General features: G+C 44.7%; 1 protein-coding gene across 1 annotated transcript in view; it reads right to left on the minus strand.

The window, feature by feature from the left end:
• Positions 1-8,814: 8,814 nt before the first annotated feature.
• The window catches only part of LOC120918872 (MYCBP associated protein), a 59,765-nt gene continuing 42,861 nt past the window's right edge, over positions 8,815-25,718 (minus strand). The window contains exons 16-20 of the mRNA XM_040330726.1: positions 23,925-24,046; positions 21,607-21,722; positions 17,776-17,918; positions 15,292-15,480; positions 8,815-9,094 (exon numbers count right to left, since the gene is read on the minus strand). Of these exons, the coding sequence (XP_040186660.1) occupies positions 8,969-9,094; positions 15,292-15,480; positions 17,776-17,918; positions 21,607-21,722; positions 23,925-24,046 (696 nt within the window). The 3' untranslated portion in view covers positions 8,815-8,968. The remainder of the gene's footprint in view (positions 9,095-15,291; positions 15,481-17,775; positions 17,919-21,606; positions 21,723-23,924; positions 24,047-25,718) is intronic.

A 25,718-nucleotide genomic window follows, 5' to 3' on the forward strand; every position in this document is an offset into this window, starting at 1 on the left:
TAACGTATCGTCTTTACGTTACACCGCCGCAAGTTTTCAGCGCAAGTGCCTGCTTCACCAAGCACTTGCGTGTAAACTTTCGGCGGCGTAGCGTAAAGCCGTCCGGCGCAAGCCCGCCTAATTCGAATGGGGCGTGTACCATTTACATTAAGCGCGTTCCCGCGCCGAACGTTCTGCGCATGCTCCGTTTGGAAATTTCCCGCCGTGCTTTGCGCGAAATTACGGCGCCCTGACGTGTTTGTGAATGGCGACGTACGTAACGTACTTGCGCAAAAAAACAACATTTCAATTAGACGCGGGAACGACGGCCATACTTTAACATGGCTCGTCTAAAGTTAAGCCATGAAAAAGCAGGCTTAACTTTGTGACGGGAAAAAACGACGACGTAACGCACGCGAGTAGCTTCGTGGATTGCCGTAAAAGCTAATTTGCATACCCGACGCTGGAAAACGACGCGAACTCCACGCAGCGGCGGCCGAAGTATTGCAGCCTAAGATCCGAAGGCGTACAAAGCCGTAAGCCTGTCGGATCTTAGCCAAATGCCGTCGTATCTTGTTTGTGAATCACAAATTAAGATACGACGCGGCTAATTTGAAAATACGCCGGAGTATCAGTAGATACTCCGGCGTATTTCTTCTGTGAATCTGGCCCTAAAATCCTGAACCCCAGAGTAATGCAGTGTAACTATGGCGCTGTGAACTACTCTGACATTATGTAAAAAATATATATATATACTAAAATAATGTTTAAAACATTGAATTAAAAAAAATATATATATATATATATATATATATATATATATATATATATATATATTATATATTTTTAAATACTGTCACTAATCAGTATTTCTGATCACCGCCAGACCAGTCATATGATGAGGCTGTAATGTACTGGTGACCGTATCAAAATAGAAAAAAAAAAAAAACATTGGGCCAGATCCACGAAGAAGTTACGACGGTAAATTCTATTGATACGCCGCGTAACTTCTAGTTTGCGCCGGCATATCTTTGTTTTGGATGCACAAAACAAGATATGCCTGAAGCTGGGCTAGATCCGACTGGCGTACGTCTTAGTACGCCGTCGGATCTAAGGTGCATATTTACGCTGGCCGCTAGGTGGCGCTTCCGTAGATTTCCGCGCCGAGTATGCAAATTAGCTAGATACGCCAATCCACAAACGTACGTCCGGCCGGCGCTTTTTTTACGTTGTTTCCGTAAGGCTTTTTCCGCCGTAAAGTTACCCCTGCTATATCAGGCGTAGTCTATGTTAAAGCGGGAGTTCACCCGAATTTTTTTTTTTAACATTAGATTGAGGCTAATTATGCGAAGCAGAATCGGGCGTTTTTTTTAAAATCAATGAAGTACTTACCGTTTTAGAGATAGATGTTCTCTGCCGCTTCCGGGTATGGACTGCGGGACTGGGCGTTCCTATTTGATTGCCAGCCTTCCGACAGTCGCATACATCGCGTCACGAGTTGCCGAACGTCGGTGCGGCTCTATACGGCGCCTGCGCACCGACATTCGGCTACTTTCGAGAACTCGTGACGCGCTGTATGCGACCGTTGGAAGGCTGTCAATCAGATAGGAACGCCCATTCCCGAAGACCATACCCGGAAGCGGCGGAGAACATCGATCTCTAAAACGGTAAGTACTGCATTGATTTAAAAAAAAACACCCGATTCTGCTTCGCATAATTAGCCTCAATCTAATGTTAAAACTGTTAACTGCTTGCCAACTGCCTCACGCACATTTACGTTGGCAGAATGGGACAGGCAGGCAAAGATATATATATATATATATATATATTGCTTTGAACCTGCCCCGTAGCGGGTGCGGGCACGTATGCATGCCCACTGCAGTCTTCGTGAGTTAACTAGTTAACCCCTTCTCTGTCAGTGACATTTATACAGTAATTAGTGCATTTTTATAGCACTGATCGCTGTATAAATGTGAATGGTCCCAAACTAGCGTCAAAAGTGTCTGATGTGTCCGCCATAAGTCATGATAAAAATCGCAGATTATCGCCATAACAAAAAAAAAATTATAATAAAAATGCCATAAAACTATTCCCTTTTTTGTAGACGCTATAACTTTTGCACAAACCAATCAATATACGCTTATTGCGATTTTTAACAAAAAAATATGTAGAAGAATACGTATCGGCCTAAACTGAGAAAAAAAAATTGCTTTTTTTTTTTTTTAAATGTGTGGATATTTATTATAGCAAAAGTACAAAATATTGCCCTTTTTTTTTTTTCAAAATTGTCGCTCTGTTTTTGTTTCTAGCACAAAAAAACAAAAACGCAGAGGTAATCAAATACCACCAAAAGAAATCTCTATTTGTGGGGAAAAAATTATGTTAATTTTGTTTGGGAGCCACGTCGCACGACGGCGCAATTGTCCGTTAACTGCTTGCCGACTGCCCACCGTCATATTACGGCGGCAAGTCGGCTCTCCTGCGCGAGAGCCTGTAGCTCTACGTCGGCTCCCGCGCAGGCCACTACGGGCGCGATCGGCGCCGGGCACCCGCGATCGCTCGTTACAGAGCGGGGACCGGGAGCTGTGTGTGTAAACACACAGCTCCCGGTCCTGTCAGGGGGGAAATGCTGATCTTCTGTTCATACAATGTATGAACAGCGATCACTCATTTCCCCAAGTGTGGCCAACCCCCCCCCTTCAGTTAGAACACACCCAGGGACATACTTAACCCCTTCCCCGCCCCCTAGCGTTAACCCCTTCACTGCCAGTGTAATTTTTATAGTAATCCAATGCATTTTTATAGCACTGATCGCTATAAAAATGCCAATGGTCCCAAAAATGTGTCAAAAGTGTCCGAAGTGTCCGCCATAATGTCGCAGTACCGAAAAAAAGCGCTGATCGCCGCCATTACTAGTAAAAAAAAATATTAATAAAAATGCCATAAAAATACCCCCTATTTTGTAAACGCTATAACATTTGCGCAAACCAATCAATAAACGCTTATTGCGATTTTTTTACGAAAAATATGTAGAAGAATACGTATCGGCCTAAACTGAGGAAAAAAAATGTTTTTTTTATATATTTTTGGGGGATATTTATTATAGCAAAAAGTAAAAAATATTCATTTTTTTCAAAATTGTCGCTCTATTTTTGTTTATAGCGCAAAAACTAAAAACCGCAGAGGTGATCAAATGCCACCAAAAGAAAGCTCTATTTGTGGGGAAAAAAGGACGCCAATTTTGTTTGGGAGCCACGTCGCACGACCGCGCAATTGTCAGTTAAAGCGACACAGTGCCGAATCGCAAAAAGTGCTCTGGTCTTTGGGCAGCAATATGGTCCGGGGGTTAAAGCGGAGTTCCACCTAAAAATGGAACTTCCGCTTAACCCACTCCTCGCCCCCTTACATGCCACATTTGGCATGTAATTTTTTTTGGGGGGGGAGTGGGGGCTTCAGGAGAAGGGGACTTCCTGTCCCACTTCCTCCTTCCGCCGAGGGGCTGGAAAGGCGATTAGCTTAATCGCCTTCTTGCAGCCCCTCCCTGTAGGCGAGCGCCTGTCCAATCGGACGGCGCCGCTTGCGCATGCGCACTGCCGCTCGCGTATGCGCAGTGGGTGCCCGGCCGTGAAGTCGAAAGCTGTCACTGCCGGGTGCCCACACTAGGAATGAAGACGCCGGCCGGCGAGGGGAGGCGAGGAGCGGAGGCCGGCGCGTCGCTGGAGCCGTGGAGCAGGTAAGTGTCTGTTAATTAAAAGCCAGCAGCTACACTTTTTGTAGCTGCTGACTTTTAATAAACTTAAAAAAAGGCTGGAACTCCCCTTTAAGTGGTTAAAGCGACGCAGTGCCGAATCCCAAAAAGTGGCCGGTCATTTGGCAGCCAAATGGCCCGGGGCTGAAAGGGTTAATAACAACATTGTTATGTTAATTATGTTAATAAATATGGTAGTCGAAAGTAAGCTGTGACAATCGAAATCCTTTTGGTTATTATAAACATATACATATGATTTTGAAAGCCCCATAATTGACAGGTAGATCTAATAATATCTTTTATGGTTTTGCGAAACGATCGCGTACATGCCATTCTGTACAGGTTTTCCTGTGTGCCGTGCACGCCCAGATCTAGGGCAAAAGGGAAGGGCACGAAAATGGCATGACATCCAGTTTCCTGTAGATCTGGGTGGAAGGTTGGAGCAGCAGCCGGTACAGTCATGGGTGGACAGGTCCGTCCTGTTCGCCCCTCCCCCGTGTGTCACGCACACGGGAATTCCTAGCGACTGACAATATCAGTGGTGGATTATAATCCGGCTTTATGTACACAGTAAACACGGTTTGTGTTTTGAAGTCTTGCACGGTGTTGTACAGAATGCACAGGTCAAGCAATGTTCTCGGGTAACAAGCGCAAACACGCAGTCGCGGGTGCCGGAGGGTCTCCTTGTGGGGCCGTCGGTGAAATAGTTTTTCTTCTGTTCCTGTGAATTTATGAATATGCTTTACATTCTCGCCGCCCCGGTTTCAGCAGCACCTGTGCAGCTTAGAGAGAGTCTTTAATTAAAGCACAACTGAACTTTTTCTTTTAACCACTTCAATACCGGACACTTATACACTTGTACATCATTCCGTCACATTTTGAATGTCAATTGCACGCAGGGCCGGCCTTAGGTGTTCAGGCGCCCTGTGCGAGCTAATCCCATCTTCACCCCTCGCCCCCTGGTCACCTAAACATACACAAAGAGGAAAAAAATATTTGCACATGCAATTAACTGTGTTATTAAAACAAATTATTTGTTACAATTACAATAATAAATAACTTAAACCCTTCCCTGCCAATGGCATTATTACTGTAACAGTGCATATTTTAAGCACCGATTACTGTAGTAATGTCACTGGTACCCCCAAAAGTGTCAGGGGTCCGATCTGCCTGCCGCAATTCCGCAAAAAATCGCAGATCGCCGCCATTACTAGTAAAAAAAAACAAAAAAACGATAAAAATGACAAATCTTTCCCGTAGTTTGTAGACGCAATAACTTTTGCGCAAACCAATCAAAATACGCTTGTTGCTCCCCCCCCTCCACCATGAAAGGTGCCAAATGTGACATCAGAGGGGGGGAGGGTTCAGAAAAGCGGAAGTTCCATTTTTGGGTGGAACTCCGCTTTAAAGTGGTTGTACAACCACTTTTACCTACAGGTAAACCTAGAATAAGGCTTACTTGTAGGTGCTGGAAATATCTCCTAAACCTCCACGGTTTAGGAGATATTTACAATAGAGACGTGCGCTGAGGTCTACGGCGCATGCACCGTAGACAGCAGCGCAGGCGCACTTTAGAAACGGCAATCGTGCTGTTTCTAAAGGAGGTCACGCCGTGACTGGTGGCTCCCCCCCATGTCGTGACTGGCGGCTTCCGGAAGGATGAGTGATGAAGAATGGACGCTTCCTGCACAGGGGACAGCGGTGACATCACGGGCTTCGGTTTCAGGTAAGTGACACATAATGGGCTACTATGCGATGCAGGAAAATAAAGAGGAAGTAAAACCCATCAGAGTTTACTTACTCTTTAACCCTTCCTATCCCTTGCCCTGGGAGATCTTCAGGAACAGCCAGGTGGGCTGGTGCACCAGTAGCCAGGAGGGCTGGTAGTTCTTGCAGGCAGTAGAGCTGGGAGCAGTTCTACAAAGGAGAGGAGATACTCCTGCATGCAGCTCACAACATATTGGGCCAGATTCAGATAGATCAGCGGATCTATAGATCCGCGTAATCTATCTGATTTAAGATCCGCCGCCGCAAGTTTTAGTGGCAAGTGGGTAATTCACTAAACACTTGCCTCCAAACTTGCGGCGGCGTATCTTAAATCCCCCGGCGGAATTCAAATTCCGTGGCTAGGGGGAGTGTAGCATTTAAATCAGGCGCGTCTCCGCGCCGATTTAACTGCGCATGCGGCGTCCGCAAATTTTCCCGGCGTGCATTGCTCCCAATGACGTCATTGGTTTCGGCGTGAGCATAACTTGCGACGAGCGGTTTTGTGAATCGACGTACGCAAACGACGTAAAAAAAAAAAAAAATTGACGCGGGAACGACGGCCATACTTGACATTGGCTGCGCCTCATAGAAGCAGAGGTAAGTATACGCCGGGAAAACGCTTACGTAAATGACGTAAAGTGACTGCGTCGGGCCCGCGTACGCCCCCAGCGGCCATTTTAAAATTGCAGTTAAGATCCAACGGTGTAACATAGTTACACCTGTTGGATCTTAGGCATATCTATGCGTAACTGATTCTATGAATCAGTCGCATAGATACGACCGGCCTAACTCAGAAATACGCCGGTGTATTTGAGAATCTGGCCCATTGTGCTATTTTTCTAGAGGGGCGAAGAGCTCCTAGTCCTCAAGGGACTTTGCTTTTGATCACTAGAGATTGTTGAAGGCCAGGAGAGGGAACAATCCAGGATTTTGTACATAGGAAGGAAGTTGTCCCCATCCATCGTTTCGGTCAAGTTGGGCATCCCATAACCCTTCGACCCCACCCAAGCTATCACCCCAATAAAACAACAAAACCAAGCTGTTTCTTGTGTCCAAATGAGAGTAAAAATAGGATTTTTGTACTCACCGTAAAATCCATTTCTCTGAGTTCATAGACGGACACAGCCTTCATTGACATTAGGGTTATGCTTCTTCCTACCAGGAGATCTGCCTAATGGCAATGAAGGCTGTGTCCGTCTATGAACGGAAGAGAAAAATGCTTGTTGCCTGGCTATGCAGGACTAGGGGGAGCTGTTTGCCAGCAGCTCCTGCAGTGTTACACTCGGGTAGGTATTTAGGGAGAAGGGGAGAGGAACGGCTACTGAAAGGTTGTTTACCTGGATGCATAGAATGCATTCAGGTAAGAAAAAAAGCTTTATAAACACTATAAGAACACAGTTCTCATTTTCTCTGGAAGCCTGGTGCGAGGAAACAGAAGGACTCATAAAAATTTCAAACCTGCTTCTGCTGGATACGTTTATTGATTTTTCTTCAGAGGCCAACGCTACCCAAAATTGATATATCAGCCTTGACAAGCCCCAGCAGGTTAAATCTCTTCCTTCTTTTATGTTGTTATATCCAGAGACCTCAATAGGGACATGTCCCCATACTGCTCTGTAAATTCCCGCAAGACCATAACAATGCAATCATACTTCTTCTGTATTCTGTCCCGGAACCCCCTCGGGGAACAGTGACACCTTCATAATGATCCCAGTAGTTGCTAAGAACTGGGGATTCTGCTGGAGGTAGATCACCACTGGAGGCTCCCAGAGAAACAAGAAGCCTGTATGAGAGAAACACAAGTGACAGAAATACAGAGGCTGCAATTACTGAGCGTCTAAGAATACCAGTTCCCTGGCTGTCTCTGGCTTTAGTACTTTCAAAGTCACTGACCTGAAAAGGCATGCGCATTAAAAAATCTGAGATAAAGCTAAAACGCCAGAGCACTTTTTACAATTTGGCGCTGCGTTGCTTTAACTGACAATTGTGCGGTCGTGCTTCGCTGTACCCAAACAAAAATGTCCTTTTTTTTACCTACAAATAGAGCTTTCTTTTGGTGGTATTTGATCACCTCCTGCGGTTTTTATTTTTTGAGCTATAAACAAAAGAACGGCAACAATTTTGAAAAAAAAAACACTATCTTTTACTTTTTTGCTATAATAAATATCCCAAATTTTATTTAAAAAAAAATATTTTTTTTTCCTCAGTTTAGGCCTATATGTATGCCTCTACATGAAAAAAGTGAGTTATTAATACCGTATTTGCCGGCATATAAGACGACCCCCTAATATTCTGCTGAAAACTGTGGTTTTGTGGTCTACTCACCGTATTAGACGACCCCCTTGTGCGGTAGTAATGCCTTTTAAAACGAAGAGGCCGCCGCCGGGTGCTTTGTAAGGCTGTATGTAGTCTGTATATACACCGCTCAGCCAATCCCAATGCACTGTGTTGATAACAGAGCATGCTAAGCCTGCTCGGATTGGCAGAGGTTATTACTCCAATCCGAGCAGGCTTAGCATGCTCTGTCATCAACAGAGTGCATCGGGATTGGCTGAGCGGCACAGAATACAGATCACATACAGCCTTACAGAGCACCCGGCGGCTGATATCGATTGAGCAGCTGCTTCACCCGGCATATAAGACGACCCCCGGTTTTTGGCTGTGTAATTCCGGCGTAAAAGGTCGTCTTATAGGCCGGAAAATACGGTAGTCACACTCAAAGTTAAGGAATGTGATTTATTTATTTGATATTTAATGGAAATCTGTGTTTTTGATCTATTGTAGATTATGATACTTTAATATTCCCTGAGGAAGAATGCTTTGCATTTGAAACACGTCGGATAACCCGCCTCTACAGCCACCATCTGGTGACTTAAGTCAATGACGGATAGTATCAAATCAATATCCAGATTTCAATCACTGTCTATGTTTTTAATGTTTGTAGATCATGATATACATTTCAATAAATGTTGGATCTTTAATATGAAAAATAAATATTTTTTTCTATACATTTTTTTAATTTATTTGTTGCCTCAAAAATCTAATTTCTAGGGTTTTTTCTATTTTAAATGTATGCTTCTACATATTTTCCAAAGACGGGTATCCTGTCCGTCACCCCAACCCCCCCCCCCCCCCCCCCAAAGGTGCCAATCGCATTGAGGTAAAAAATAAAAATATGTCTGTTTGCCTGGAGATTAGCTTTAAGTCAGAACACTTGATCTGTTTCTGTACTTGTTCCAGGTCAGTGATTTACAAAGTACTGGAGCCATTGTTTCGGCCTTATCGCTAAGTACGTTTCAGTAGTCAAAGAGAGTAGTGGCCGCTTCCATATGCTCTTGGTATGGTTTCTTGTCAAACTTTATAGAAGATGCAAAACCAAGAAACCAATTTTTTTTTTTTTTTTGGGGGGAGGGGAAAGGGGGCATTTAAATGAAAGTGTAAAAGCAGTTCTGCCAAAAACATGAATGTGAAACTTTATTGAGGAATGATGAACTGTAAGCTCTCCAAAGTGTCCAGATTCCCACTGGGGGTTGTATTGCTTTTTAGGTCTTCTGCAATGGTTACCAAATCTTCCGCCACTGAGACCAGGATTCCATAAAACTGAAAACAAAAAAGATATCATTGTAAGATTGAGCTCAAATGAGAAAGCAGAATATAGATACATTGTAAGAAGAGGAGAGAGATGGATAAAGGAAGAGAGAGAAGAAGAGAAAAGATAAAAAGAGAGAGAGTAAGGCTAGGTTCACACTGCTGCGAATTCAAAATCGCAGTAAAATGTCAATTTTACCGCGATTTCGCGGCTGCGGTTTTACCGTGATTTTGGCCGCGATTTAAGAGACATCTGTGCAGGGTTCAATGTAAATCGCGGCCCGAAATCGCAAAAAGTAGTACAGGAACTACTTTTTGAAATCGCCGCAGATGCGGCGTTGCACCGATTAGGACGGTGCCATTGCCACCGATTTGAGATGCGATTTTACATGTGAAATCGCATCTCAAATCGTACCCAGTGTGAACCTGGGCTAAAGGAAAGGAGACGAGAAAAGGAAACAAGAGGAGAATAGAAGAGGAGAGTAATAAGGCAAGAAAATTAAAAAATGCCTTGATCAGTTTTCCTGGCAGCTTCCCCCCCCTACACACGGCCGGTTTTCCTGGCAGGAAAACTGCCATGAGAGCTTTGGCCCGGGAATCCCAGCCGTGTGTATGCTCCACTGCAGGCTTTCCCCATAGGGAAACTGCAGAGGAAAATACCGCCGGGAATCCCGGCAGGAAGATAGAAGACATGCTCTCATTTTTCCTACCAGGATTTTTCTGTCGGGAAAACTGCCATGGAGCATACATACTCGGCCAAAAGCTGTCCTGGCAATTTTGCTGCCAGGAAAACCGATCGTGTGTACGAGGCAGAAGAGGTGAAAAGAGATGACAAGAGTAAGGAGAGAGGGAAGAAGAGAACAGAGAAGAGAAAGGCGAGACAACAAGAGAAAGGGGAAAGGACTAGGAAGAAAGGAGAAGAGTATAGAAGAGGAGAAGAGAAAGAAGAAGAGAAAGGAAAATAGAAGAAGAGAGAAAGAGGCAGAAGAGAAGCTAAAGGAGAAGAAGACATAAGGAGGAGGAGAAGAGAAAATTAAAGAGAGGAGAAAAGAAGAGAAAAGAGAAGACAGCGGAGAAGAGAAGACAGCGGAGAAGAGGAGACAGCGGAGAAGAGGAGACAGCGGAGAAGAGAAGACAGCGGAGAAGAGAAGACAGCGGAGAAGAGAAGACAGCGGAGAAGAGAAGACAGCGGAGAAGAGAAGACAGCGGAGAAGAGAAGACAGCGGAGAAGAGAAGACAGCGGAGAAGAGAAGACAGCGGAGAAGAGAAGACAGCGGAGAAGAGAAGACAGCGGAGAGAGAAGACAGCGGAGAGAGAAGACTTTTTTTTGGAAATCACTGCAGAGGTACCACAACTACAGCAGGGTATGCTTATGTAAGTTGTAGAGGAAGGTTATCACCATCATTGCCACTCATATCGCTCCTCCTCACTTCCAGTCTGAAGCAGGACACACCCAGCTTCACCCACTAGCCTTATGACTGATAGCAAAGCACCAATCACATTGCCCAAGTTAGAGATAAAATGGCTGAATTGCCTACAGTCTCATGAGCCTCAATGATTTACGGAACCCTGGTAAATCCCTCCTCGTGGTTTTGGCTGCAAGAAGATATATTCAGTACCCATGATGACCTCAAGAGGGTAAAAAAACATGAGTGAAGAGCTCCAAGAACAAGGTAAGCAACAAAAAAGGGCCAATGGGCAATTCCAAAATACGTAAAAAGTAGAAAAAAATCAAAACCACTACAGAGATTTACCTTTTTGTCCTGTAGACGCAACAGAAAATCTCTCCACAGTGTTTCCGCGCTGCGCGCCCCCAGCGGCGCGCACAGGGAATGTAAACAACAGGACGTCGACCCGGCACTTGAGAGCCGCGCTGTGGTTAAGAGTGCAGAGCTGTCACTTGTAAACACAGAAACCAGACTTCTGTGTTTACAAGTGATTGTGGTGAGCAGGCACCAAAGGGTCTGAGCCAGCGGTGGTGGAGCCGAGTTCCACCAAGTTCCCCCTGAAGAAAAGCTCTGACAATTGCCACTATAAGGAAGCCGGTCCAGAGCAATGTTGTACAGTCCTCACTGGAGTGAGTGCATGTAGAAAGGAAGTGGCTGAAAGTAGCCGCAGAAGGTCAGCAGGTAAAACGGTATTTTAATAAACAAAAATTGATTGTTAATGATTCTCAGTGCTTGAGCAAACTAAATATCATCCCTTTAGGATTTAGGCCTACTACACTAAGCCACCTAACCAATAGGAGCAATGTAAACAGTTAACACACACAGTCCCTCACTCCTATGGCTCTAATGCTAAGATGGGGCTCACAGCTGCCACAGGCATGTGCTCAGACCCTGGTGTCCAATTAGTTCAGTCTCAGGATGTGAGACGTCAGCCCGGGCTGCTGGTGTATGGACTTGTCTTTCTAGAATATAGGTCCCACAGGAACGCCTTGTGGACATACTGTAAGCTTAATCAATGTACAGAGCAAGTCCCCGGCTCCTTTCTGAGGCCAGCACATCTTGGCCTTCCCTAAAGTCTAATAATCTATACCATCTCCTTCCAAGAACATTCTTTTTATACCTCCATGTCCTGACTCTGCCTGGATTCGCTCTCAGACACTTGCTGCTAACGAAGGGATAAAGTGTCGCCTCGCAGAAAACAGAGATTTTTTTTATATAAAAGCTTCACCCTAAAATTGAAGGATCCGTATTGTGCAGACACCTGCATATAAAAAGGTACACTACACATAAAATGTTATTATTTGGTTCACGTCAAAATGGTTTCACGGGGGTATGGAAAAATTAAAGCTTCTGAAAAATTTTTGCAACACGGATGTCTAATGCCAGCCCAATGTCTTTTTTCTAGATTTTGGATAGGGTGGAATGCCTCCCAACTTTCTGAAATGGGAATGAGGGACACCTGCTAGTAAATGTATGTAGGCATAGGACACACCCCTTGCCACGCCCCCTTAAAGGAGACTTGAACAAAAAAAAACTATGAGTTAAACCCACAAGGGCTTTATTTACCACTACTATTTCTTTATATTGGCTTTTGGAATTTACAAATGCATCAATTTACCGTATTTCCCGCCGTATAAGACGACTCGCTATTTTTCCAGGAAAAATGTTGGTTTTGGGATATACTCGCCGTATAACACTACCCCCTTTCTACTAGTCTTTCTGGAAGCTAAGGGGTAGCCAGAACAACCGCTGACAGAAACAGGCTTTTTTCACATCTCACTGTGCCATTACATTACATGCCTCCACTGTGCCATTACATTACATGCCTCCACTGTGCCACTACATGCCTCACTGTGCCATTGCATTACATGCCTCCACTGTGCCATTACATTACATGCCTCCACTGTGCCATTACATTACATGCCTCCACTGTGCCATTACATGCCTCCACTGTGCCATTACATGCCTCCACTGTGCCATCACATGCCTCCACTGTGCCATTACATGCCTCACTGTGCAATTACATTACATGCCTCCACTGTGCCATTACATGCCTCCACTGTGCCATTACATTACATGCCTCACTGTGCAATTACATTACATGCCTCCACTGTGCCATTACATTGCATGCCTTACTGTGCCATTACATTACATGCCTCCACTGTGCCATTACATGCCTCCACTGTGCCATCACATGCCTCCACTGTGCCATCACATGCCTCCACTGTGCCATCACATTACATGCCTCCACTGTGCCATTACATGCCTCCACTGTGCCATTAAATGCCTCCACTGTGCCATTACATGCCTCCACTGTGCCATCACATTACATGCCTCCACTGTGCCACCACATGCCTCCACTGTGCCGGCCAAGACGATCTCCCTACCTTACTTTCTTTTCAGATTTTGGCTTCCAGGCTGCGGGCATCCATGATTCAAAAGCAGCACCTCCTCCTCAGACTGTTCCGCGATTGGCGGAACACTAATTTTCCCAGCAGGGCCTCTGTTCAGTGTTACGCCAATCACGGATGTCCTCTCGTCCGAGGATGAGAAGGCATCCGTGATTGGCGGAACACAGAACAGAGGCCCTGCTGGGAAAATGAGTGTTCCGCCAATCGCGGAACAGTCTGAGGAGGAGGCGCGGCTTTTAAATCATGGATGCCCGCAGCCTGACGGAGACAGGTACCGGCGTATAAGACGACCCCCCGACTTTGGATGCATTCTTTTGCATCCAAAAGGTCGTCTTATACGCCGGAAAATACGGTAGATATTGGATGAAAGCTTTAGCACTGGGAAAAAGTTTTTGGTAGATAACGTATATACTTGAGTATAAGCCGACCCGAATATAAACCGAGGCACCTAATTTTACCACAAAAAAAATGGGAAAACGACTTTCTGAAAAAACTACCTAACCAACTGGTTTCATTGCTTTTTGAGTTACTGACACAGAACAGTTCTAGCAAATCTTAATTGTAACTGGGTGACATTCTGTTTGCCAATGCGGAGCATATCAAACAATCTCCATGTTTTTACTCCTAAAGAAAAAAGCAGTTTACGCCTTTTCCCCCCATCCTCTTTTTTTTTTTTTCCATCTCCGCATTGTTGATCTGCTACAGCCTCTGTCTGCATGCACTGGCTGCACCATCAGCTGCACATCATTGCTTTTTACCAGCTTCCTGATAATAATATTGAACCATGTCTGTGCAATGCATGTCAGCACAGCTGCTCTTGTGACAGGGTGACAACACAGGAGCAAACATTAAAGACAGTTGTCACCGCATAGCAGGAAAAGCCTGACCAAGAACCTTCATGGCAGCAGGTGTTATTTCAATAATGGTGGAAATTTTAAAAGATTGAAAATCACTTATGAAATGACAATACCATGTAAAGCTTACAGTATATGAGATTGGGTTTACATCTACTTTACCAGAACTTTTGACTTTGGTGGATGCACACTTGTTTTCCGGGTCTGTGGACCTAGACCTTTCAAAATGAGGCCAGCCATTGGCAGCCCACAAAAAAATTAAAGCAGAACTAAACCCTCCTGTCTTAACAGTCAAGGAGGCTGCCATCTTGGCCTTTGTTTGAACTGTAGTTACCATGGTACTGCACATGTGATCAGTTATATCGCCAGTTGGTTGAGAACGCATGCAACTGGGACACTTATCATTCATTAAAGCGGAGTTCCGCAACGTTTTTTTTTTTTTAAGTCAGCAGCTTCAAATACTGCAGCTGCTGACTTTTAATATATGGACACTTACTGTCCTGGGCACCCACTATGTCGGCACCCAAAGTCGATCTGTCCCTCGGCTCTTGGGTGCCGCCGCCATCTTTGGTAAGGGAATCAGGAAGGGAATACTTGCGGCTTCACTTCCTGGTTCCCTACTGCACATGCACGACTCGCGCTGCGCGAACCCACTGGTCCCTGCTGTCTTCTGGGACCTGTGTGTCTCCCAGAAGACAGCGGGGGGACGGAGAAGGCACCGGACGTGTCGTAGGTCACTCGGGTATCTATGCCTAGAAGTGGGAGCAAATTATCTCTATTACACAGGTATCTGCTCCCTCCTCCCCCGTGAAAGGTGCCAAATGTGACACTAGACGGGGGGAGGATTCCGAAAAGGAAGTTAAATTTTTGGGTGGAACTCCACTTTAAGTCTAACCATTTTGGGAAACGGTTAAATTGAGGGGTTTAGTTCCACTTAGTTTACAATACATTTAATGATCCTCAGGCCTTGTACACATGACCGAACATGTCCGCTGAAACTGGTCCGCGGACCAGTTTCCGCGGACATGTCCGACCGTGTGTAGGGCCTAGCGGACATTTTTCCGGCTGAGCGGACAGGTTTCCAGCGGACAAAAGTTTCCGCTGGAAAGCTGTCTGTCGGACATGGCCGATGGTTAGTATGACTCATCGGACATGTCCGCTGGTTATGACGTATAACCAGCGGCCTGAAATCCCGCGCATGCGTCGAATTGATTCGGCGCATGCGTGGAAGCATTGAACTTCCGCGTCAGAGAACGTCGGTGTCGTATACGTCACCGCGTTCTCTGTCCGCGGGGATTTTGGTCTGATGGTGTGTACACACATCAGACCAAAACCTCCCAGCAGACATGTCCGATGAAAACGGTCCGCGGATCGTTTTCATCGGACATGTCTGGCCGTGTGTACAAGGCCTCAGATGAATGCATGGCTGAACAAAAAGGTGAGTGTCATATTAGCCTGGGATTCTATTTTCACCCGTAGGACTTCCATTTACACACCTCAGTGTACAGGCTCTCCTGATACTTCTCTTGTATAATTGGATCTACTTGGCAGAGACGGGACTGTGGAGGAGACAAGTCCAGGCTTTCTCCGGATGATACCAGCTCCTTGTTCTCTCCAGAGAGGGCTGTCATCTTTGAGGATTTCTTGTCTTCCTTGCCCTTCATCTTCCTGCTGCTAGGACGGTCCTGGATGAAATGTAAAGAAAAAAAAATCCTTCAATTAAAATGCACTCAACTTTGCAGCCAAAAAAGTGACAAAAACTGCTGATGCATCACATGTGCTTATTCGTGTCAATTAGACAAATGCTTATTTTCCAGTAAATCTTACCCTACACATATAATAGACAGGATTAGCGGAAATGCGAGATTTAGTTGTCACAGGGGTGGGGGTGGGGGGGGGCTTGAAGGGAACCTGTTCTGGCATAAACATGTTAAATACAATAAGAGTGCTGAAGTGCAGTGACCTTGTGGTGCCTGCAGGCAAAGTAAAAACCATCCATATCCCTGTGGAACCTCCAAAGATCAGAGGAGGACAGAGCTCTCCAGTTTCAGTAAATAACCCCAATTCTGTTTTAACCACTTGCCGACCGGCTAACACCAATATACTTCGGCAGAATGGCACGACTGCGCAAAGCGACGTACCTGTATGTTGCTTTGAATTTGCTGCCGTGCGCCCGCCGCACACTTCGTGAGCGTGCCTGCAGGTCCCGCGGACTCGATGTCCGCCGGGTGCCGCGATCGTCTTACATAGAGGCAGATCGGGGAGATGCCTATGTAAACAAGGCATTTCCCTGTTCTGCCTAGTGACAGGACAGAGATCTACTGCTCCCTGTCATCGGGAGCAGTGATCACTGTCGAGTCACTTGTAGCCCATCGCCCCCACAGTTAGAATCACTCCCTAGGACACACTGGGGGTTATTTACTAAAGGCAAATCCACTTTTCACTACAAGTGCAAAGTGTACTTGAAAGTGCACTTGGAAGTGCAGTCACAGTAGATCCAAAGGGGGACATGCAAGGAAAATAAAAAACAGCATTTTAGCTTGCACATGATTGAATGATAAAATCAGCAGAGCTTCCCCTCATTTCAGATATACCCCTCAGATTTACGGCGACTGCACTTCCAAGTGCACTTTGCACTTGTAGTACAAAGTGGATTTGCCTTTCGTAAATAACCCCCACTGTGTCAAAAGTGTCTGATGTGTTCACCATAATGTCGCAGTCACAATAAAAATCGCAGATCGCCGCCATTACTAATAAAATTAAAACAAAATGCCATAAACGATCCCCTATTTTGTAGATGCTATAACTTTTGCGCAAATCAATCAATATACAAGTATTTTTTTATATATATTTTTTGGGGATATTTATTATAGTAAAAGGTAAAAAAAATATATAGCCAGATTCAGGTAGGGCAGTGTAACTTTGTGCGGGCGTAGCGTATGGTATTTACGCTACGCCGCCGCAAGTTAGAGAGGCAAGTGCTGTATTCACAAAGCACTTGCGTCATAAGTTACGGCAGGGTAGCATAAATGGGCCGGCGTAAGCGCGCCTAATTCAAATGAGAAAGAGGTGGGCGTTTTTTAGGGAAATTAAGCATGACCCCACGTAAATGACGCTATCAACGAACGGCGCATGTGCAGTCCGTGGACGTATCCCAGTGCGCATGCGTCGAATAGAATGCCTAAGATACGTGGAACACTGCCTACGACGTGAACGTAACTTACGCACAGCCCTATTCGCGAACGACTTACGGAAACGACGTAAAAAGATAGTCTTGTTCCGACGTCCATACCTTGCATGGGCTGCGCCACCTAGGGAGCAGCTTTATCTTTACGCCGCCGTATCTCTTACGTAAATGGCGTAACTAATTGCGACGGGCGCACGTACGTTCGTGAATCGGCGTATCTTGCTCATTTGCATATTCAACGCGGAAAACAACGGAAGCGCTACCTAGCGGCCAGCGTAAATATGCACCCTAAGATCAGACGGCGTAGGAGACTTACGCCACTCGTATCTTAGCCTAATTTAAGCGTATCTGGTTTCCAGAATACGCTTAAATTTACGATGGCGTAGATTCAGAGTTACGGCGGCGTATCTACTGATACGCCGCCGTAACTCTCTCTGAATCTAGCTAATAGTTTTTTTCCTAAATTGACATAAAAACTGCAGACGTGATCAAATACCACCAAAAGAAAGCTCTATTTGTGAGAAAAAAAAGATCAATTTTGTTTGGGTGCCACGTCAGTTAAAGCGACGCAGTGCCGAATCGCAAAAAGTGCTCTGGTCAGAAATGGGGAAAATTCTTCCGGGGCTGAAGTGGTTAAGAAAGCTTTACTATGCTTCATATTGGTTCAGTGGAGGTCTTCTTGGTCCTGTTTGGCCCACCTGTATTTTATACCTTCTGGTTGTTCTCTGCTATAAATCCAAACACTTGTTGGCATGAGTTTGAAGCTATACGCACCAATAATGTAACAATATACCTCCTTTTCCAATCTATCCTTTACGCCGTGCTTTCCTCCTTTTTTCTCCTCTTTTTCCCTTCCTCCAGGCGCTCTTTTATCGTCTTTCGTCCCTCCTGTTTTTTTCTCATCTTTCCCTACCTTCCCACGTTTCTGATCCACCACTAGAACAAGAGGAGACATTTTATAATACAGGAAATATGATTTTTCTTCTGTTTGAAACACGGCAATCGCTTTTATAAAGGCAATTCAAGTGAAGATTGTGTAAAATCCCTTCAAGGGATTCTCCTTCAATTACAGGGAAGATCTCCTGGTGACTAACACAGCACACATACATTGGTCATTTGAAGCCTCGGATTCCTCTTCATATTGTAAATTGAGGTGGTGACCTGAAAGCATTTGACTTACTCATTTTCCTTGAATAACATTGTTCTCTTTAAAGTAAAAGACAACTTTTTTTTTTTTTTTGGATAGTGTGTGGAAGTGTTTTCTTGTCCTGGCCCTTGGGGAGATTTTCCCTTTATATGGTGACCACTGTCAAAGAAAAACTCTTGAATTGCGACACCTTTCTCCTCACTCCTCAGATATTTCCGCTCACTTCTTGCTGTTTCTGGTACAGGAAATTATGGAAGTTTCCCCAATTCGATACAGATAGCCCAATTTTTTTTACTATAACCAAAACTAAAAAAAAAATTCGGCTGTGCTAATACTTTTAAGCAGCGGTCTCCAAATTTTCTAAACAAAGGGTGTTAGACTTTGGGCGCCAGGTCGCAATTGTGACTAGAGTTGGCGACCTGGTGCCTGGGGAAGGAAGCATAAGCCTGCAGAAGGCCCCAAAGCCGCAGCCTCAATTACCGGCCGGCGCGGCCCGACGCGATCGTGCGGCGGTGGTATCCTGTGTCTCTGTGCGTCCCCCCCATGACAAGACTAATGGAGCATCTCCGGTGTTTTCACTGCCATCTTCTTCCCTCTAATTAGAACCCCCAAACATTTATATATATTTTTTATTCTAACACCCTAGAGCAGTGATGGCAAACCTTGGCACCCCAGATGTTTTCGAACTACATTTCCCATGATGCTCCACTACACTGCAGAATGCATGAGCATCATGGGAAATGTAGTTCGAAAACATCTGGGGTGCCAAGGTTTGCCATCACTGCTCTAGGGCGTTAGAATAAAAAATATATATAAATGTTTGGGGGTTCTAATACCCTAGAGCAGTGATGGCAAACCTTGGCACCCCAGATGTTTTCGAACTACATTTCCCATGATGCTCATGCATTCTGCAGTGTAGTGGAGCATCATGGGAAATGTAGTTCGAAAACATCTGGGGTGCCAAGGTTCGCCATCACTGCCCTAGAGATTAAAATGGCGGTTGTTACAATACTTTCTGTCACACCGTATTTGCGCAGTGGTCTTACAAGCGCACTTTTTTGGGAAAAAATACACTTTTTTAAATTAAAAAATAAGACAACAGTAAAGTTAGCCCAATATTTTTGTATATTGTGAAAGATAATGTTACGCCGAGTAAATTAATACCCAACATGTCACGCTTCAAAATTGCGTCCGCTTGTGGAATGGTGACAAACTTTTACCCTTTAAAATCTCCATAGGCAACGTTTAAAAAATTCTACAGGTTGCTTGTTTTGAGTTACAGAGGAGGTCTAGGGCTAGAATTATTTCTCTCGATCGATCTAACGATCGCAGCGATACCTCACATGTGTGGTTTGAACACTGCTTTCATATGCCGGCGCTACTCACATATGTGTTCGCTTCTGCGCGAGAGCTCGGCGGGACGGGGCGCGTTTCTGGCTCCTAACTTTTTTAGCTGGCTCCTAGATTCCAAGCAAATTTGTCAAACCCTGCCATATACACAATCCTATACCCACAGTTAATCCAGAGGAAGGTGAAAAAACCCCAGCAAAGCACGATTATATTTGCTACAGCAGGGGAAAAAAATCCTTCCTGAGGCAATCGAATGTTCCCTGCATCAACTTTAAAAAACAGAGAGATCTGTTGTGTATTAGGAGACAAAAAGAAGGACAGAGCACCGTGTCCTTGCAAAGTAACCAATAACCTCAGGCCAATCACAGGATGGGCATTAAAGCCCAATCGCTGACCACAGCCAGTAAATCCTAATACAGCTGAATGCGGTTTCAGGGGCCTCCGAAGATGCATTCAGCTCTATGTAAATTGAGCTGTTCAACCCATTGTGGATTCTACAAGTGATTGCGCGTTCCTTTTAATAGTAATTTTAAATAAACAAATACGTTTCCCGAGGACAAGGTGCTCCGACCTTTCGTCTCATGTACTGTAATATACACAAAGAATCCCTGATCATATACAAAAGCAGATGCAGTCACGGTGTGATGGGAATTTTTCATCACATTAGAGGGTGTGCAGGCAACATTAGTGTGGATTTCCACTTTTAGAACAAAAGTTATACTTACAGTATTATTAAACCCAACTGAGAAAACAAATAATTTTGAAGTCACACGTATTCATACAGGCATAATGAGCTGTCGAAATTCACGTGGGATGCACAGGGGCCCCCATGCAGGCAGCCTGTTGAAATCAATGACAGGAAGCCAGCTGCACAGACCTGCATGGGTGTCCAAGTGCAGTGGCGGCTGGTGCTCAAAAATATTGGGGGGGGGCAATCAAACTGAAAAAAAAAAAAAACATCGATTGCAGCCTCACTGTGCCCATCAAACGCAGCCACTGTGCCCATCAAACGCAGCCACTGTGCCCATCAAACGCAGCCACTGTGCCCATCAAACGCAGCCACTGTGCCCATCAAACGCAGCCACTGTGCCCATCAAACGCAGCCACTGTGCCCATCAAATGCAGCCAGTGTGCCCATCAAATGCAGCCACTGCGCCCATCAAACGCAGCCACTGCGCCCATCAAACGCAACCACTGCGCCCATCAAACGCTCCCACTGCGCCCATCAGACGCTCCCACTGTGCCCATCAGACGCTCCCACTGTGCCCATCAGACGCTCCCACTGTGCCCATCAGATGCTCCCACTGTGCCCATCAGATGCTCCCACTGTGCCCATCAGACGCTCCCACTGTGCTCATCAAACGCTCCCACTGTGCCCATCAAACACTCCCACTGTGCCCATCAAACGTTCCCACTGTGCCATCAAAAAAAATGCTTTGATATACAAGTGCTTTGGATTACAAGCATGTTTCTGGAACGAATTATGCTCGCAAACCAAGGTTTTACTGTGTGTGTGTGTGTGTGTGTGTGTGTGTATATATATGTGTGTATATATATGTGTATATATATATATATATATAATAACTTTTTTACTTGTTTCATACTACTGTCACAAAAACTTTGTTTACTAACCACTCTACCTCCACAAGTTAATTGCCTCATTCAAAGTCCCACATTCCTTTCTTGTTCAACTTTACCGTTTAGTTTTTTTTTTTTTTTATCTCAAGAAAGTGTATTTTTTCCCATTTGCATTTGAAAGACCGCTGCGCAAATACCGTGTGACTTAAACTATTGCAACGATCGGCATTTTATTCTCTAGGGTCTCTGCTAAAAAAATATATATGATGTTTGGGGGTTCTATTTTCTAGCAAAAAATACGGATTTTAACTTGCAAGCAATAAATGTCAGAAATAGGCTTAGACGTGAAAGGGTTAATACTACTTTGAATGGAACCTCTATATCGTTTCTTTTACTTCTGGAGTGCTTTTAAGCCACAAGTGGTGTTTCGTCAAACTGATTAATAAGCTCTGCACTGCAACTGTGAGTGCATACAAGTAACAGCAGGTTGTATTTACTCCATTCCATTCAGTGTAGTCATACATACTGGACATAATTAGAAGATATTACCTGTCTCTTCTATTAGAACTTCTGCTGTCACATCCTTGTCGGGCATGCCCAGTACAAATCGTAGCTCCATGGACCGTTCCGCTAATTTATCTATGGCGTCCCTCCATAGCTGAAGACTGAAAACAGAGGTGTAAAAATATACAGACTGAGATAAGAAAATCATTCCTGATATAAAAGGGATGCTACTGACATCAAAAGTACTGTGAGATGGGACCTTATACCCTAGAATGTAGATCGGCTCTGATTATTGCTCCTCTGCATGTTACTCTATATTTGCAGGAATATAAACAACTGCATGAGCCCATAACTGTGCGCACTGACATACACAGAATACTTGCTGCAGCTAGATGATAACTGACAGCCATTGTTATAATAGATTGGGAGACAAATGCATTTGGGCTTTTTTAGCTTATATCCTTCAATGCTGACGATCAATATCTTTTTTTATCCTAACCATACGATCTCTGTTTTACAAATAAATGTTTAATGAATAAACAGGATTCACAGAGCACTATGGGTTAGCTAAAAAGAGAATACCAGTGACCAGCCTGCTTTGGGATTTTGTCTGTTTTTAATTTAAAATTCAGAAGTCTTATACGAGATTGAGTCATTTAATCCTGTGTATAAAATACAGCCGATGATACAGAAGGCTTTCTACAACACTCTAAAGCCTTGTACGAACGACCGGTTTTCCCGACGGGAAAACTGCCAGGAGGGCTTCTGGCCGGGAAAACCGTCCGTGTATATGCTCCGTCGCAGTTTGCCCGACAGGAAAACTGCCGGGAAAAAAAAGAGAACCGGCTCTCTTTTTTCCTGCCTGGAATCCCGGCGTTTAACCCGGCAGTTTTCCTATGGGGAAACACTGCAGTGGAGCATACACACACACACACGGCCGGGATTCCCGACGAAAGCTCTCATGGCAGTTTTCCTGTCGGGAAACCCGGGCGTGTGTAGGGGGAAAAAGTTACCGAGCAGGTTCTCGGTTTTCCCCTCGGGTTTCCCGGCTGACTTTTTACCGCCGGGAATCCCGTACGTGTGTATAAGGCTTATGACCTCTATTACTAAGCCCCGGTGGGCTGGGGAAAACGGAACAGAGGGCATGCGAAAGAGCCATTTCTTACCTTTATCTCACATGAGCTGATCGGGAAAGCAGCGACCTTTTCACCCGCATGCCCAAAACATTTGGATGAGTCTGTCTGAATGCCAGCACCCCTTCTCCTGGAGATCTAATGGAAAGTATCTCTCTTCCTGCTTTAGAGCAGCTTTCTACAACACACTGCCAACTATCCTATTGAACCCTGGTGCCCAACCTGTAGCCCGAGGGTGATTAGGGTGTACCCAGGCACACCTGGCACACCCAGTGCGCACGCCTATGAACCCCAATTTGCTTTGTACTTTAGCGTGCAATTTCAGCAGGGACACAGGCAGCAATAAAACTTAATATCATTTATAATCCTTCCCCACTCTATCCAAAACTAAGGCTGGTCATTCAATTTGTAAGCAATCAGGCAGGCCCTCGCACTACATAGTTGAAGGTAAATATAAAATAAATTGAATTAGGAAATCGTATAATATATGGCCAGCTTAACAAAAGGTATTGGCTTGATATGCCGTTTAGGCGGTTTCACACATTACATTTGGTGGCCAGTTTAGGTGTACAGTGCCTAGCGGAGTTCTTCTTTGACCTATACTATCTATGCATGTTGCTTCTTGAATAATGATATATAAGCCAGGGCTTGACAAATTTGCTTGGAATCTAGGAGCCAACTAAAAAAGGTTAGTAGCCAGGAACGCCCCCCGTCCAGCCGAGCTTGCGTGAAGAAGCGAGCGCAAACGTAAATAGCGCCTGCATATGAAAGCGGTGTTCAAACCACACATGTGAGGGATCGCCACGATTGGTAGAGCGAGAGCAATAATTCTAGCCCTAGACCTCTTCTGTAACTCAAAACTTGCAATCTGTAGATATTAAACATTGCCTATAGAGATTTTAAAGGGTAAAAGTTTGACGCCATTCCATGAGCGGACGCAATTTTGAAGCTTGACGTGTTATCAATTTACTCGGGGTAACATTATCTTTCACAATATAAAAAAAAATTGGGCTAACTTTACTGTTGTCTTATTTTTTTATTAAAAAAAGTGTATTTTTTCCAAAAAAAGTGCGCTTGTAAGACCGCTGTGCAAATACGGTGTGACAGAAAGTATTGTGACTAGAATAGGTCGCTAATTCTAGTCGCAATTGTGACCTGGCGCCCAGGATTTGTCGAACCCCGATATAAGCACACCTCAGAAACTTTACAAGCAAAACATTAACCACTGACCAAGCTTGCTGCAATAGGTCCACAGGAACCTCCTGAACCGGTGTGGTCAGTTCACTGACCAGTCTGTTTACATGACACAGGAAGGTTTCTCGTGGTTCGTCCTCAGGGATCAAATCTGACGCCTGACATTGGGGAGGAAAAGAGCACAGCATTAGAACATAACAGTGCCAAATTTTGTTTGCGTACAGTGTTGTATGCCATTCAAATAGTGAGAGAGCTGAAAGCTGAAAATTGGTCTGGGCAGGAGGGGGTTTAAGTGCCCAGTAAGCAAGTGGTTAATAAATTCAAAGACATTTCTAAAATTCTGTTTCCACTTTGTCATTGTGGGGCACTAAGGCTGCATTCACACCTTAGCGCTGCGTTTTGTACCGCGATTTGCCGCGACAAATTGCAGCGTTTTGTACCGCGATTTGCCGCGACAAAACGCGTTGTTTTTTAACCTTGTTTTCGCTGGAGGGGTGATTTACACATTATCGGCTATGCCGAACGCCGAAGCCGCCTGAAAAAAAGGGTCCGGGACTTGTTTTGAGCTTCAGGCGTACGGCGTTTCGGCGTGGAGATGTGAACCATCTCCATAGAGAACAATGTTAAATCACCCCTCCAGCGTATTTTAGGCTGCAATAGCGTCGGGCTTCAGGCGTTAAAGCGCCTAGGTGTGAATGGAGCCTAAGTGTAGATTAATCAGAAAAAAAAATGAATTTAAACAACTGTAGTATACGGCTGCAACATAACAACATTGAAAAAAGTGAAGGGGGTCTGAATCCTGAATGCACTTTATATACCTTGATTCAAGCTGTCATCCTGCTGGTCCAACGACATCCCTCTTCTTCCTCTTCTTGCCCAGCAGCAGTAGGTGATGAAGGGCACTCATATGTTGAACGGTGATCTCGCAATGTGACAGCCTGGGCTCGCCAACTGTCATTCAACCCAGAAGAAGGCTAAGCATACTTGCACGTTACGGTAAGATCTGCTGCCATTCCCCTCGCTACTGTTCTGCTTTATTTGTGCTGTGGTCGCTTTCCAATACTGACAGTATACAGTATTTAGTAGGGCTCTTGCACACAGGTGTCAAAAAGACACATTTTTGGGCATTCAGGTGTTTTCTTTACTAATTGAATGCAGCCTATTGCTTTCAATTAGCCTGCATACCAGTAAACTAGTGCCATGTTTAGATCAGTAAAAAAAAACTGCATTATGAGATTACCGTACGAATGATCGGCTGTTTTGTTTTTTTTGTATGCTAACCTCAGATCAAACCTGAAGAATTTACTAAAGTCCCAAAAATTCTCGTAGGACAGAAAAAAAATTCGGAAGTGATGCCATGTGTTGTAATGTATTTGCATTGCATTTTCGAACAACAACGATACTGATTAAAACGAAAATCGTATGATCTGGCATCGCACGTAAAAAAAAAAATTTGTGCCTGATCGATCGGATAATTTTGCATGAACTGTTATGATCGGCTCTCGAAGGCTCTGTACCAACGATCCGATTATCCTACAATCGCTCCTAAAGTGGTATTTTTTGTAAGGTTTTCTGATCATGTGTATGGGGCTTTAGGCTTGGTTCACACCTATGCGAATTGGATGAGGTTTTCCCCACATCTAATTCGCATGACAGGCGAGTGTGAACGTCTCTCAATGGAGCCAGTTCACATATGTCCTGGGCGATCACAATCCGGATTGAAAAAAAGGATTTTTGTACTCACCGTAAAATCCATTTCTCTGAGTTCATAGACGGACACAGCCTTCATTGACCTTAGGGTTATGCTTCTTTCTGGTAGGAAGAAGCATA

Source organism: Rana temporaria, chromosome 12 (assembly GCF_905171775.1).
Source record: "Rana temporaria chromosome 12, aRanTem1.1, whole genome shotgun sequence".
In the NCBI taxonomy this organism is placed as follows: Eukaryota; Metazoa; Chordata; class Amphibia; order Anura; family Ranidae; genus Rana; species Rana temporaria.